Raw genomic sequence first — 15,537 nt, forward strand, 5'->3', positions numbered from 1 at the left:
ATTACTCTATTGTTGTCCTTATTTATTCTATTACTTTCGTACCAGCACTTCAGGAATTATGCTCACTTTATATTTTATCTACATTTACTTATCTTACATATATACATTATTTATTGCTTTTATACTGTATCTCGGTTGCTCGTCCACGAAGGTGCATTATTTCTTTCATGATAGACTTTCAACTTCGACCCATTCACTACATCGGCTACTTCCTTCCCGTCGAGCATCCATAATTTTATTGCTCTGTTATTGCCCACTTCGCAGATTTTATATGGCCCGACCCACTTTATTTTAAATCTGCCTAGTCTGATCTCATTACACCCATTATACTTCAAAATTAATTGTCCTGATTGAAATCTGTTCAACTTCAAGTGCTTGTCGTGCCATGCCTTATGCCTGTTCTGTGTAATCTTCGTGGCCCGTTGTGCCTACAATCATTGCTCATCAAGTTTATTTAAATTATACAATCTCTCCTTCAGACTATCCATATCGCCTAGTTTGTTCTCGAAACTCGATACCATGAATTTCATCCACTGCTACTCCTTGCCACCAATAACTATATTCTTGATTCCAAAACCTTCACTCCATACAACTGCAATTTTTATTAAGCCCTTCCTCTTTGTTACCTATTTAGACCGTACGATGTGTTTTCCTTACGGTCGGCACCTTTCTACTATATCCATGGTAGGGTGCAACCTTTCCTTTCCGCGCGGTCCGTTCACCGTATATTGTACGGTGGAATCTTTCTTTTTGCTAGATTCGTACGGTATGTTCTTCCCTTCAGCTTCAACCGTAACCGTCTTTCCTTCTTTCGCTTCTCTGTATTCCTTTGGACATTCATTTTCCTCTCCTTTCTCACCTTCGTTGACCCTTAACATATTACAGCTCAGAAAGAGCTTGTAATCCTCCATTTGCCAGTCAAATAGACCGTTTACCGACTCCAGAGCGTCGTCCTTTGATCCACCTTCTAACCATAGGACTCCTTCCTCATCCAGTTCCATTTGCTTCTTACCTTCGTCCTCTCCTTCTGAATCGAACGATCTGACTTCTCCCACTATTTGTGTGTGTAAATTAATAATAAATCTCCATCCTCTGCTCTCCATTGATAGTGTATTCTTCTTCCAATCATGCTTAACCTTTTCTTGTACGAGCCACCCTCATCCAAGAATGGCGTCATATCCCCTTCTTTTTAGTAGAATGACTACAAAGTCGAGCAAAAATGGCTGTGTTCCAATCGTTACAGAGTGATTACAACAAAAAATCTGCTTCTATCACATCACTTCCACATTCATCCCGTTACATCTGTAGCCTCTGCTAACACAATACTATCTCCTCAAGCTGACCGTGATAGCCACCCATGCTACTTTTTCTACTTCCAACACTAGGTCCACTGAGCTAAGTGTCACTGTACTGCCTTCTGGATGACCTACTCCTCCCGAGCTCTCTATGCATCCACCAAGACAACCTCCCGGCCAACACATACTCTCAGTGCCTCTAGTACACAGAAAGTCCATGCCTGCAGCAACTTCAACTCTTCTCAACTGGTCAGACTCCCACGACTGATATCTGCAACGACCGGGTGTCCAGGGGGCAAGGCCCCCAGCAGGGTCAAGGGGCAGCCCACTGATGCTTCCCCCTCCCTTTGGCATCATCTGCTACTCATTTCGAACAACTTGAATCTGTTTTTTTTGTTTTTAGCTCCTCCATACACCTTCCCGGCACTTCGAATCTCTAGCTCAAACACACACTCCCAGGCCCGCAGAGCAACTCCCACGGACAGTTGCCCACGGAGCAACTCCCGCGGATTGCAACTTAAGGCAACGAAGGCGAAGGCAAACACCAAATACGCCGATCCAATTCTGCCAATGATCGATTCAGATTAAATTGAAAGCCGATGAAAGTCGTATTCCTCGCTTGGCCACAAGTCACGTGTTCGAATTCTGATTTCCCCCATCCAAATCACCTCAAACCTCTTAATACCTTCAATACTAACAACACAAACCATGGCAGAATAAAGCACCCCTGTAATCTTTAAAAAAAATGGAATTCCAAATGCTAAGATTTACAAGTTCTTCTTGCACTGCCGCAGGATGAATTCGCAAGTCTTTCAGGAACAGATCTTCGACAGAAGAGGCACAATTTGCCTTTGAATCGACACTGCCAAAGGCCAAATCAAATTGGCATTCAAAATCCCTTGCGGATTCGCTGAGCATATAACACAGTCTCACATAGTTTCCGTGGACAAAACACTCGCGGACATGTTATACAGCGCGGAAAAAATGACCACGCGGATTAGTTCCCGCGGACTACCTGTTGGAGGTTTGAGACAAGCCGCAGGGAAAAGCTTCCGCGGACAGGAGAGTTGGCCTCGGGACAATCTCCTGCGGAGAGTTGCCCGCGGGGAATTCTCTCGCGGCCTACTCAGCTGCCTTTTTTTTTTTTTTTCAAATTTTTGTTTTTTTTTTCAAATTTTTTTTTTTTCAAAATTTTTCTTTTTTTCAAATTTTTTTTTTTTTTTTTTTTTTTTTGGTAAAAAATATTTTTACAAAAAAGGAAAACAGCACCTCAATTTTGCCTCCAAGCGTCGCCATTCTGCAACGACGAGGGAGTCAGCTGGCCATTCTGCGACAGCGACGGAGTCTTCCTAGCACCATATATTTGCAATTTAAATTCGTTGACTACCGGAGGCACCTCTTGCTCGTCCAATGTCTCCAATTTTATCGATCCATTGTCACCGACCTTCCGGATCTGATATGGTCCAACCCATCTGGCCTTAAACTTTTTCGGTTTGACTTCATTCGGACCGTCGTACTTGAGTACCAACTTCCCCGGCGGGAATTTGTTGAGTTTGAGATGTTTGTCATGCCAGGCCTTAGGTCTATTCTATGTCACCTCCGTTGCCCACTGTGCCTGCGGTCGTCGCATATCTAGCTTATATCCTTGCTGTCGGCACCCTTCAACCAATTTTATGGTGCGATGCATTCTTTTCTTCTTGTGCAGTCCATTCACCGTGTACCGGACAATGGAATTTTTCCTTTTCCTGGGTCTGTATTGTATGTCCTTCCCTTCTTCAATTGTAACCTTCTTTGCGTCATCTACTTCTCTGTATTCCTCCGAACACTCATTTTCCTCCTTTTTCTCACCTTTGTCGACCTTTAGCATATTACAACTCGAAAAGAGTTCGTAGTCTACTATTTGCCAATGGTAAAGGCCATTCACCGAGTCTAGATCATCGTCATTCGATCCTCCGTCTAGTCTCAATATTCCTTCTTCATCTGATTCCATTCTCCTCTTTCCTTCGTCGTCATTTCTTTCGTCGTCACTGTCGCCTTCACCTTCTGAGTCTGACGATGCTGCCTCCTCACCTAGCATTTGTGTGTGCAGGCCAATTATGAATCTTTTGCCTCTATGCTCCATTGATAGAGTATTTCGTTTCCAATCATGTTTTACTTTTCCTTGCACCAACCAAGTCCATCCGAGAATAGCATCATATCCTTTTCTTTTCAATGGAATGACCACAAAATCCAATAAAAATGGTTGCGTTCCAATAGTTACCGGTTGCGCTTTCAAGATTCCATTTTGGTCTGTCGTGAGCAACTGAAATGTAGGTGGCCACAGCGTCGGCTTTCCCAACTTCTTCCAAGTATCCTCTGGCAACACATTCACACCGGACCCTCCGTCGACAACTGTGTCTATCAGAACATTTCTCAAAATCCCCATCTTGACGACCGCTGGATGCCGTCCGGAGGTGAGTGACAACAGCATTGGATCTGTTGTCATCACTTCCCTATTGTCCCTCCTTGTGTCCTCCATTGCTTTCGAAAACAGTGTATGATTCAGAATGGCCGTCCGTAACTGGGGCATTGTGAGAAGGTCACTTATCTTCACCGATATCTCCGTTTGTAAGATCTGTCGTACAATGTTTTGTTTTGCGAAGTTCCTTGCCAAGGTGTCGGTGATGTCCTTCAACTGAGATGTCCCTGTCGACGATGCTTTTGCAATTTTCGCCTGCGCTTCCCCCAATTTTCTCTTTTCCTCCGCTTACCTCCGTGTAATTACCAGAACCTCCTCTACATCCGTGCCAACAGTGATCAAGTTTACTCCAGACTTTGGACACTTCGAATCTTCGTGATTGCCCAGTCCGCACCATCTGCATAATAATTTCGGTGTGTTTGCCACTGTACAATCCCGCACAAAATGACCCCAAAAATTACATGCTTGGCATTGAACGATCGGCCGTCCGTTTGCATCATACTGAGTTCGACTGCAACTCCCATTATTATCGTTATTATTTGTATTGTTGTTATTTTGCCCTCTGCTATTATTCCTGTACCCTCCGGATGTGGCACCTGAGCTATTCGTATTTCTGCTACTGCCCGACGGGAAGCCTCCTGTATGAGAAACACCTATGGAGATCCTCTTGTCTTCATGTTAAAGGGGCAATCTTTTGTCGAATGGCCCATGATCTGACAAATGTCACAAAATTGGTTCTTGGGACAGGATCCTTTAGTATGACCGTCGGTCTTGCACTCCATGCACCACAACTCACTACTTTTTGGCTCCTTTTGCATGTTTTTAAACTCCATCATGCGGATCATGTCCTTCTGTAAGGCACGGACCTTCTTACTGTTTCCTTCATTGTCGCTACTATCACCTCCGGCAGGCTCGTCGTCATCTGAATCAAATGAGCTAATCTTCTTCTTCTTCTTTGTCTTCAGCTCACTTTCGAAATCCAATGCTCTGTTATAAGCTTCCGTATATGACGACGGTGGCACAATTTCCATTTTCCTCCGCAACTTCGAGCGTAGGCCTTCCACGAACCATCTTTTCTGAAGTTTGTCTGCTCGCTTACTTTCCATTTTGTTTATCAAGTCTTTTAATTTCGTGGTGTAAACGCGAACGGTTTCGTTCTTCCCCTGCTTAGTATTGAAAATTTCTGCTACAATTTCATTATCATCCCACAATTAAATTCTGCCAGAAACTCCTTTTTAATGTTATCCCAACTGTTTAGCTTTTGTGGATCTGTATCAGTGAACCAATCAATTGCTACGCCTTGTAGGGTGGCCGGAAATTGCCTCATCCAATTGTCTTCATCAGTTATCCCATTTGCCTTCCAGATCGTTTCACATGTCTTGCAATGTTGAATGGGATCGGCCATACCATCGCCATTGAACTTCGGCAGTTTCTCTTTTGGTCCCGCCATCATGATTGGTTTCTGTAAACAGGTGTTGCTCAATCCTGCAATACTGGCGTTGTTCAATCCCACACCGGCGGTCTGCACTCCCACACCGACGGACTGGTCTCCCACACCGGTGGTCTGTACTCCCACACCGGCGGTCTGTACTCCCACACTAGCAGTCTGTACTCCCACACCGACGGACTAGTCTCCCACACCGGCGGTCTGCACTCCCACACTGGCAATCTGTACTCCCACACCAGCGGACTGCACTCACATACCGGCGGACTAGTTTCCCACACCGGCGAATTGCACTCCCACACCGGCAAACTGCACTCCCGCACCGGCGGACTATTTTCCCACACCGTCAGACTCAACCGCTGCGAACCTTGGTGAAGAAAAAGGATCTTCTGAAGTTGTCTCCCATGGAAGTGTATCCCGAACGAAGAGTTTACTCCACGCTCTTGCTCCGTCGGCACTCCGAGCCGTGTGAGTCGATGCTCTTCTGTCTGAATTCTCTTCCCTCGGTGAACACAAATTCAAAAACTCCTCCCGTGCTTCTTCCATCAATTCCACCCGCTGCCGAGTCTCCAACAATTCTTCGACGCTCCGATTTCCGTCGGCAATCTTTTGAAATCTCCGTAGGCGTTCGGCTTGCTGTGCCAGAATTAAATTCTCTTACGCAATAGGATTCCATCTTTTCCCTTGACCTTATTCCGATCCTTGTTAAGCTGATTTGGTATTAATCTTCATTCCTCCCACCTTTCAAGTTCATAAGGCAAAGGCGCCAAATGTTTACTGTACTAGTAAACAAATCAACGCATACAAACAATGGAACAGAAATAGCAGAATTATATTCGCATATGCCAGTCATTACATTATGTTTCATCAGATGAATAATAGTAGAAGATGATCTACAATGATCCTAGACGGAATATAAATACTATCCGCCGAACCTTCCCGAAGGAGTCCGTCGGCCACAAACATTATGTTTGCTACAAACTATTTACCCATCGGCTACTAAATACAGAAACACCGACGAAAATCACCCCGTCGGCTACAGAAACACCGACCACAATCACTCCGTCGGCTGACACAGTTTCTACCGACGACAATCATAGCAGAATTATATTTGCATATACCTACATTATGCTTCATAATATCAGTAATAGTAGATGATTAATGATTTACAATGATCCTGAACAGGATATAAATACTATCCAACCTCTAGCTCTCTTTGATGAATTGTCCATTATCATGTGGAAACTTGATGTGATCCATCTTTTCTTGCTCAAGTTGTCGTGAATTCTCCTTTGTAGATCAGCACACACTAGAGTCTTTGACACTTTGAAAACCTTCTTGACGATGTTCGGATGTACACTCGGAACAATTTTCCATCAGCACCTTTAACTCTTTTTTTTGTTTTTTTTTTGAAGTAAAATGCTTGGCGCATGGGAATGCGTGTAAATGAAAATTGCTGATTTTCAAAAAGTGACTTGCGCTTTCAAGATGTCATTGCACGAAAAATGGATTACATGTAAATGCACCATGTAACGGAAGGTGGAGGGTGAAATGAGATGCAAGTGTGAGTGAAAGATACACTTTACATGCATATGCGGATGAAGGCTACGATGAAAAGCATGGAAAGATACGAAAACATGTATTTTCTCTTGGAGGTGTGAATGCATATGGAGAGGAGAAAATGACATCTTTTTGACTTTACAAAAAGTGACTTTTACTCAAAATTGGACCTTTTGGATGCAATTACATGTAAAGCATTTCGTGTAATCGTGTCGTGCGAATGGAAGCGAAAAATGAGATGGACGAAAATGGAAACGGAAAATGGGATTACATGCATATGCGGATGGCGAATGGGATGAAAAACATGTAATCGCATTTGTCGGATGAAATGTGAGATGTAATGACATGGAAACAGAATGTGAAAAAAAATGAAATGATAATGCTTTCTCATGTAATGAAAGAAAAACAAGTTTTTGGGAAAAAACTTGCAACTTCTCCAAAATAGAGAAAAACCGGCAACAAGCACACAACCAAAACAAAAGAAAAACATACCTTTGAAAACAACTCAAAACATGTCAAAATGCAATGCACTCTAAAGATGAAATTTGAATTTTGAACTTGGGGAAGAACCAAAAACATCAAAATGAGGGAAAACTTAATATTTAAAGGAAAGATGCACTTTCTAAGGGAAAGATTCTTACAAATGGCATCCATTCAACGATTTCATGCATAAAATTAGCAAGGATAAGCATGAATTAAAATGTAAGAAAGAAGAGGTCCACTAACATGATGAATATGTGCCAAAAATGAAGGAAAAGATGCTCTAAAATAGCAAGTTTTATAGTCTTAAGACCAATTCTCCCTTAAATCCAGATTTTCAAACAACCTTTTGACTTTTTTTGCACTTGCATGTAATGGACATTCAATGGTCGGATTTGACATGAAAGTGCCAAATAAATGGTCTCCAAAAACAATATCATGCATTTAAAACTCAAAAACAATCCCTTTTGATCAAATGTATGGGCTGAAAATGCAATTTTTTGAGTTTTTTGAACAAAAATATGACTTTTTTATTCAAAAATCTGAGCCGTTTTTGCAAAAACGTGACTAAAAAATGCATGTTTTAAAGTCATCTTTGACCAAAAACGACTTTCCCAAATGGATATACATGGATCCAAATGCAAAAAAGTGGTTTCAAAACGCAAAAAAGTGGATTAAAATCCCAATTTTCCGGGCAATTTAAGCAAAAACGTGTTTCTCCAAGCAAAAAACGTGATCTTTCAAACAAAACGATTTGATGTTTAAACACAAAAATGGTGATCACTATGTCATGTAATCGGCAAATAGGGCCAAAACGATTTGATTCCATACAAAAATGTGATCGAACTTTGAAGATTTATGGAGTTTTATACAAACAACGTGCCCTAGCTTGGGAGTTTCAAACACGTTTTTGAGTGCAATAACTTGATTTTTAATGAGGGCAAAATGATCACCTATCCAAAACATGATGAATGCAACTGATTTCATTCAAATCTATGGAGAAAATCAAAAGTTATGAGCAAAATCGGAGGTTTTTGGAGCAAGAACATGTTTTCTTCACATAATAGGACATTTTTGTGTTCATTGCATATTTTAAAACATGTTGGAAGGCAAAAGAAGACCTTTTAGAATCCATTACATGTTTTAAAATATGTCTTGAGACATAATCTCACTTTTTGAGGCCCATTACATATTTTAAAATGTGCAAGTCTCCAAAATCTCACTTTTTGGAGTCACTTACATATTTTATAAACATATTTCACCTTTTTCATGCACAAGCATGAAAACTCAACTTTTCATGTCATTGCATCAAAAATGTTTCCTTTTACAAGCTTTTGATGTAATGCCTTGAAAAAGATCCTAAAAATGAATTTTTATATGCATTAGCATGAAAAGTTTCCACTTTTCGTAGTTTATTACATGCATATGCATATAAAATGTCCACTTTTAGACTTTTAAGTTATGCATTTCACTTATTTTTATAAAAATGTCAACAATATGGGTCAAAAATAATATTTATGTATTATATTAATCAATATAAGTCATAAACATTAAGTTAAAGTGACATTTATATAAGTATTTGAATTAAAAATCAAAAATTTAAAAAGTACCTATTTAGTTCTCTAGTCGCTTTAAGTGAAAAATTAAAAAGTAACTCAACTTAAAATTATAACATAAAGTGCACTATAGTCACTTTAAGTTATAAATTTAAATGAAAAGTAACTTCAAAACATAACAAAAAGTGAGTAAAATGTTATATTTTCAAAAAGTGAATGTCAAAATGAAAATATAACATCATTTTTTTAATTTGTGTTGTTGCACCTAAAATGTCCACTTCTGAGGCACTAAAATGACCATATCTCTTGACTAACAACTCTGATTGACCTCTAGGTTAGACCGAATTGAAGGGGAAAACAAAGGGCATAACATGAGCAAATTCAAAGGATTAAAAACAAACAAACGCAAACTCAAAAGCAAAGAACAGACTATGAAGGCTTCAAAAATCAAGCAAAGGCTCGACAAAAAGCAAAACAAAAAAACTTGACGAAGGCCTTCAATAAAAAGATTCATTGTATCAATTGGTACCGAAAGGTTGATCAATACTAACCAATTAAATAATGAAATAAACTCAGAGAAATGCGAAACTAATTTGAAAAAGTTTCGTACTATTACCTACATTTTGTGGTGACAAAATGCAGGACAACAGTGAGGATCAAATCATTTAATTTTATTGGCACTTCAGTTTGTAATATTCACCTTATGATATTCTGTTCTACGTAGTTCCTCATTGAGGTACCCGCAGTGTCCCCTTCTCCGTTTGTGATTTCGTTGTCTGCATCCCCTTCTCAATTTCTACCCGGGCTTCTTCCAGTCTCTTCTTTTCTTCCGTCAGGTCTGGGTACAAATTTGCCTATTTAAGTGTAATTGTCAAGACTTCCTCTTCGTCTGTTCCTGATTTAATACTGATCAAATTCACCCCTAATTTCGATTTCCGGCACTTGGCATCTTCATGATCTCTAGGACCACATCATCTGCATAACAACTTCGCTGTGTTCATCATTGTACAGTTTCGTGCAAAGTGGCCCCACAAGTTGCATGCCAGACATTGAATCATCGGTCGACCATTCGCATCATACTGAATTTGACTGCGGCCCCCATTATTATTGTTATTATTGTTGTTGTTGGTGTTATTGTTTTGTCCCCTTCTATTGTTTCTACACGCTCTTGGGGTGGCACCGTCATTGTTTGTGTTTCCGTTCCCTCCTAAAGTGGATGCTTCTTGTGTCAGAAGCACTTGTTGATGCCCTCTTGTTTTCATATTGAACGGGCATTCCTTTGTGGAATGTCCCACAATTTGCCAGATATCACAAAACTAATTCTTTAGATAGGATCCCTTAGTGTGACCTTCTCTCTAGCATTCTATGCACCATAGCTCGTTTTCTTTGGTCTGGCTATTCCCTTTCTGCATATTCTTAAACTCTTTCATCATCCTGATCATATCCTTCTAGAGGGCTCAAACCTTCTTACTGCCCTTTTCATCACTACTACTATCCTCAGAAGAGGATTCATTCAAGTCAGATGATCTACTTTTCTTCTTCTTTTTTGTCTTCTGTTCACTCTCTAAGGCCACCACTCAATTGTACGTTTCAAGGTATGCCAATGGCGGTACAATCTTCATTTTCCTTTTTAACTCCGAGCATAGTCCTTCTATGAACCATCTCTTTTTCAGCCCGTCTGCTGGCTTACTTTCTATTTTATTTACTAATTCTTTTAATTTTCTAGCATATACACGGACTGTTTCATTTCTTCCTTGTTTTGTGGTGTAGATTTTTGCTACTCTCTCGTTGTCGTCTCTTAGCAGTTGAAACTCTGTAATAAATTCCTTCTTTATGTTTTCTCATGTGGCTAGCTTTGTCGGATCGGTGTCCGAAAACCAATCGATTGCTACACCTCGTAAGGTGGCTAGAAATTGCCCTGCCCATTCGTCATGGTCGTTTTCTCCATTCGCTGTCCAAATCATCTTGGAAGTTTTGTAGTGTCTAATTGGATCAGCCGTGCCATCCCCATCGAACTTTGGTAACTTTTCCTTTCGACCGGCCATCAGTACCCTTTCTTTTTTCTATTGTGTGCTGCTATCAGTATCTGCGTTGCTCTGTACTCCCGTACTGCTCTGAACACCCACGTTACAGACACCTACGTTCTTGAGTGGTGTGAAGGCTTCCTCACAGACTTGGTTGTTTTGACCAAACTGTATTTGTTCGTCAGGTGTATCAGGGACTTCAAATACATATGGTTGTACTTGGAGTAATGCCATGTTAGATTCTTTGTATCACGAACCATATGTTTCTTATACACATGATATTAACTTCAATCTTGACACTACAAGACGATGAGTTGTATCAACATGACAATAATGAGATGTATGTCTTAAAGAACTAGTTGAAAGTTAGTGAAGACATGGTTGTGGCATCTTTGGTACGTTATGACAACACTCACAGGATGGTGGAGGATCTCCATAGGAAAGCTCAAAAGGGAGTGCAAGGAGATTTGCTTGTTGCTGATTTGCAAGTAGTCTAAACAACCCTTGAATCTATGAAATCAGATTATTTATGTTTGCTTTCCGACAAGGATTATATTCTTAAGGGTGCTGAAATATACGTTAATCAGTTAAATAAAGGAAGGAATGAGATTATGGAGCTGAATAGGGAGCTTAAGTATACTCATGAGGCATTAGATGATACTTATATTTCTCTTCAAGAAGCAGAATATCAGGTTAGGATCACAAATCATTTTCGAGAGCATGAGGGTAGAGAGAGGCAGGAGTTTTTCCAAAAAGTAATTGATGAACTTGATAGCATTCAGCAGACTTATAACTTGGATAGTTGTCCCAAAAAACCAAGTACCAAAATTTTAGATCACATTCAGCTTATAGACAACCCCATGTTTGAAGTGGATACTGATTGGACTTCCAATAATCTCCTTTTTGAGATAAATGAGGGAACTCTTTTTGATTGTCATGAAGAGGATGATCTTGACTTAAGAATATTGGATCTAGATACAGTTCCTAGAGGTGAATCTTGGTCATAGGATTGGTGTGGTGAATTGACTATGGTTGCTCGTCTTTTGATCAGCCCAAATATGGTTCCTGATTTCAACCCATATAGGAGTTGGATGGATTTCATACATCAGCCATTGAATAGATCTTGGTGGAGTATTGATGAAAGTTAGGTTTCAATCATAGGGAATGATTTTTCAGCTTCATTCTTACTAATAGTACCTATGTACTTAGGGATTCTCCAGATTGACTTAAGAATATTGGATCCAGATACAGTTCCTAGTGGTGAATCTTGGTCACAAGTTTGGTGTGGTGAATTGACTAAGGTCGCTCGTCCTTTGATCAGCTCAAATATGGTTCCTGATTTCAACCCATATAGGAGTTGGATGGATTTCATACATCAGCCACTGAATAGATCTTGGTGGAGTATTGATGAAAGTTATGTTTCAATCATAGGGAATGGTTTTTCAGCTTCATTCTTACTAATAGAACCTATTTACTTAGGGGTTCACCAGATTGATGATGTTAGAATGGTATTTGATGTGCCCTTGGTGTTGTTTTCAACTTTTGAGCGGCTCGTTTCTTACATCAACTATTTAGGTCAGGTTGTCACCATCTACTAGGTTATACATAGCTCCTTGATACATTTCTACCTCATCATGTTAGCTGGTCATGACAACAGGGTTTGGGATCTAGATGTGGACCGCATATATCTATGGCATTTTGAGGATTTTGTTGTACTTCTACACACTTTGAGACTAGATATAATTATGATCAGAATTGTACAGCCTACAGATGCAATGATACTTCATAAGATTAACATGGGATCTAGGGATTGGTTGATGGATGGGTTGCAGTTTGACACCTTGTTTCTCAGTGTGGCAAGATTTGTTTTCAGATTGGGCTACAAAGCTATCTACAGATTCATATGGAATCGTGGTACTGATTGCTTGAGGACAAACAATCTCGAGGAGGGAAGATTTGTAATGTCCCCTTCTTGGGACATTAGAAGATTTAAAGACATATTCATATAATATTAAAATTGACTATGAGAGCGTGAATTAAAAATTAAAAAGGGTCAATTTAATATTATAAGGTGGGCTAAAGGTGACAAGGAGGGATAAGACAAAAAGATAGCAAGGGAGTCGAAGAGTCACAGCTTTGGGGATTAAAAAGGAGAGAAACTCATTCATTAGGATATGCTTGGTTTATGATTCAGACTTCAGTTTCTCTCTTGTGAGAGTTATTTGGAAAGCTTCAGCTTTCATCCAATAGGGGACGAAAACCCTCGTACCGGAAGACAGTGAACGCAGACCCATTTTCCGTGGAGACGTCACTTCAAGGGTCTCACAAATGCCTATAAGTTCTTTTCTTAGTAGTCCAATCCGACTGTAAAACAGTGTTTAAAGATTGGACTTTTGAATAATTGTTATTGTATTGTTGTTGTATAGTGCAATAATATGTTCTAAGGTACTTTATGAGATTCTACCAGTTTATATTGTTGGTTCGTAATGCATCTTCCTACGTTTATGTTCGGAAAAATTGTCATAGTTAGAAATCGGGTAAATATCTATTTGAGATATTTAACATTCCCAGGCCTACTCAAATGCCACTTTGGTATTCCGTGTACATATGTGTCCAAAAAGCCCACTTATACTCGATGGTAGGTACAATACTCCCACAATAAAACTATATCATTTGGTTCTCTGATGAATCCTAGTTCTTAGCTTCACATGACATGTTACCAAATGTCTCATATTTCTCAAGAGTAGAAGTGTGTGTGTTTGAATAATGAACCATCTGTGTTGTTGGATAAATAAATGAGATATCATGGGACAGACCATATTTTACTTTTTAGGGACATTGAGGAGCAGTGGAATTTCTCAAGTCTTCAAAATGAAGCCTCAATCCTCTAGCCTCTTGCCCCACAAGACCATTTCCTAACATTAGGATACAGTTCCCCAGTGCAACTGGTAATATCACTTTTCAATTCTAATAGTTTCATCCATTATTAATTGGGGAATGTAAAATGATATATACATGATTTTCTTGTCTTTCCCTTTTTATGACATAAGCAATTAAACTCTATCCTGAGATATGCCCACCAATAAGTAGGTCATACTTGTTTTACTCTTTATACTTAATTTACTATTAGTGCTCAATAAAGATGATATACCAGAATTAAGCATGTGAAATTTAAACTCAACCTAAGTGTCATAGGATATAGAATAATCATACATGCCCAAAATTTCCAGTAGATTTATCTGAACAAGTCATGAAGAAGTACACTTACCATTGTGCTAAATAATACAACAATTATAGTACTTGTGATCATTGTGGCATCTGTAGGATTCCATGAAATTCCAGAAGTTGCAAACTGCAAAAGATTCATGATATATTCAAGTAGTCAATTTGTATCCAAAAGAAAATATTCAAATATTAAATGCTCATATGCATGGTGCTTGACATTTTCACTAACCTGGTTGAATGCCAAGGCGATAGAAACAGCTCCTCGCATTAAACCAGCCCACCATATAACTACCTATTTAAGACACATAGTGAATGAAATGAAATAAATGTTTCCGTCTCCTTAAACATAGAATATTTTTTCTTGACTCAGAAGCTTAATTTTTTGAGTTTTAAATTATGACAGAAGCACATAAATTAAGACGATTGAAACAAATATATATGTTAACATGCAATGCAAACTATGCATTTCTAAGTTCTACATTAAACTAGTTCAACTTATGCAGCTACAAGAAAATTTACAGACATGTCATGCACTCATGAAATCTTGCTAGGACATGGGTGAACTATTTGCAACATCTAAGTAATGCAAATGATGCAAAAGCTTAGCTGGAGAGAATTCTGTATCCTTGTGAAAAGAGTCTAAACAAAAACTTTTTAAAAGCATCCAAGGATGTATAATACAGAAAAGAAAAAATTGTATTCCTAGATAAATGGTGCAAAATTTGATATCTTGACAAAGAGAAAAAAGCATGGCAGGTTGGGTGGAAAGGCATACCAAGAAGGGAAACTCCAAAGCTTTGACATTCAACACAATTGGGAAATTGAACAAACCTTCCACACTTCAAACTTTTGAGACCTTAGCAACTTCCAACACATGAACAGGAATCATCTCAATCAGTTTTCTAATCGAGATAACAAAGCCAAAATGTAATAACCACCCCTGGAATGCAACTTGCTAGTTCTGATATTTTTTCAACTCTGATTTTTTGTGTTTTGATAGTTTTATATTATTTATTTTGTTTTTCTCCTTCTGATGGAAAAATGTAAATGCTTGGAATCTAGAAAATACTGATATCAACTAAATAAATAAAGAGATCACACCAAACAATTAAATTCTGAACTGATTTTTATTTAAAATAATTTTCTAGCGTTTACCGTATGGGATAAATAGTTTAATGCATGCAAACAGCAAACAAGAATATGTAACACAATAGTACTCCTTTTATCATTCGCATATATGCTGAAGAGATTACATAGCGCTTCCAATGATGATTACAATCATGATCCAAAGTCCATTCCGGACGGTGCACATATACCATTCCGAAGGGGTGACTCAACCGTCACGTGTCCCTTCGGATACTAATCTACCCATTGGCTATTTTATAACTTTACCGACAACATGCTAATCTACCCGTCGGCTATTTTATAACTTTACTGACAACATCATCCCCCCCAAAAAGAAAAGTTGTCTCCGGGTGACAATTACAAAATATCC

The 15,537-nt window shown here is 39.1% G+C and overlaps 1 protein-coding gene across 1 annotated transcript in view; it reads right to left on the reverse strand.

Moving 5' to 3' along the window:
• Positions 1 to 15,537, reverse strand: part of LOC149557331 (sodium/hydrogen exchanger 4-like) — a 162,100-nt gene that overhangs the window by 25,733 nt on the left and 120,830 nt on the right. The window contains exons 12-13 of the mRNA XM_089832004.1: positions 14,272 to 14,334; positions 14,086 to 14,169 (exon numbers count right to left, since the gene is read on the reverse strand). Coding sequence (XP_089688130.1) covers positions 14,086 to 14,169; positions 14,272 to 14,334 — 147 coding nt within the window. The remainder of the gene's footprint in view (positions 1 to 14,085; positions 14,170 to 14,271; positions 14,335 to 15,537) is intronic.

Source organism: Cupressus sempervirens, chromosome 5 (genome assembly GCF_028749045.1).
Source record: "Cupressus sempervirens isolate cs-2001-9-10 chromosome 5, ASM2874904v1, whole genome shotgun sequence".
NCBI lineage: Eukaryota > Viridiplantae > Streptophyta > Pinopsida > Cupressales > Cupressaceae > Cupressus > Cupressus sempervirens.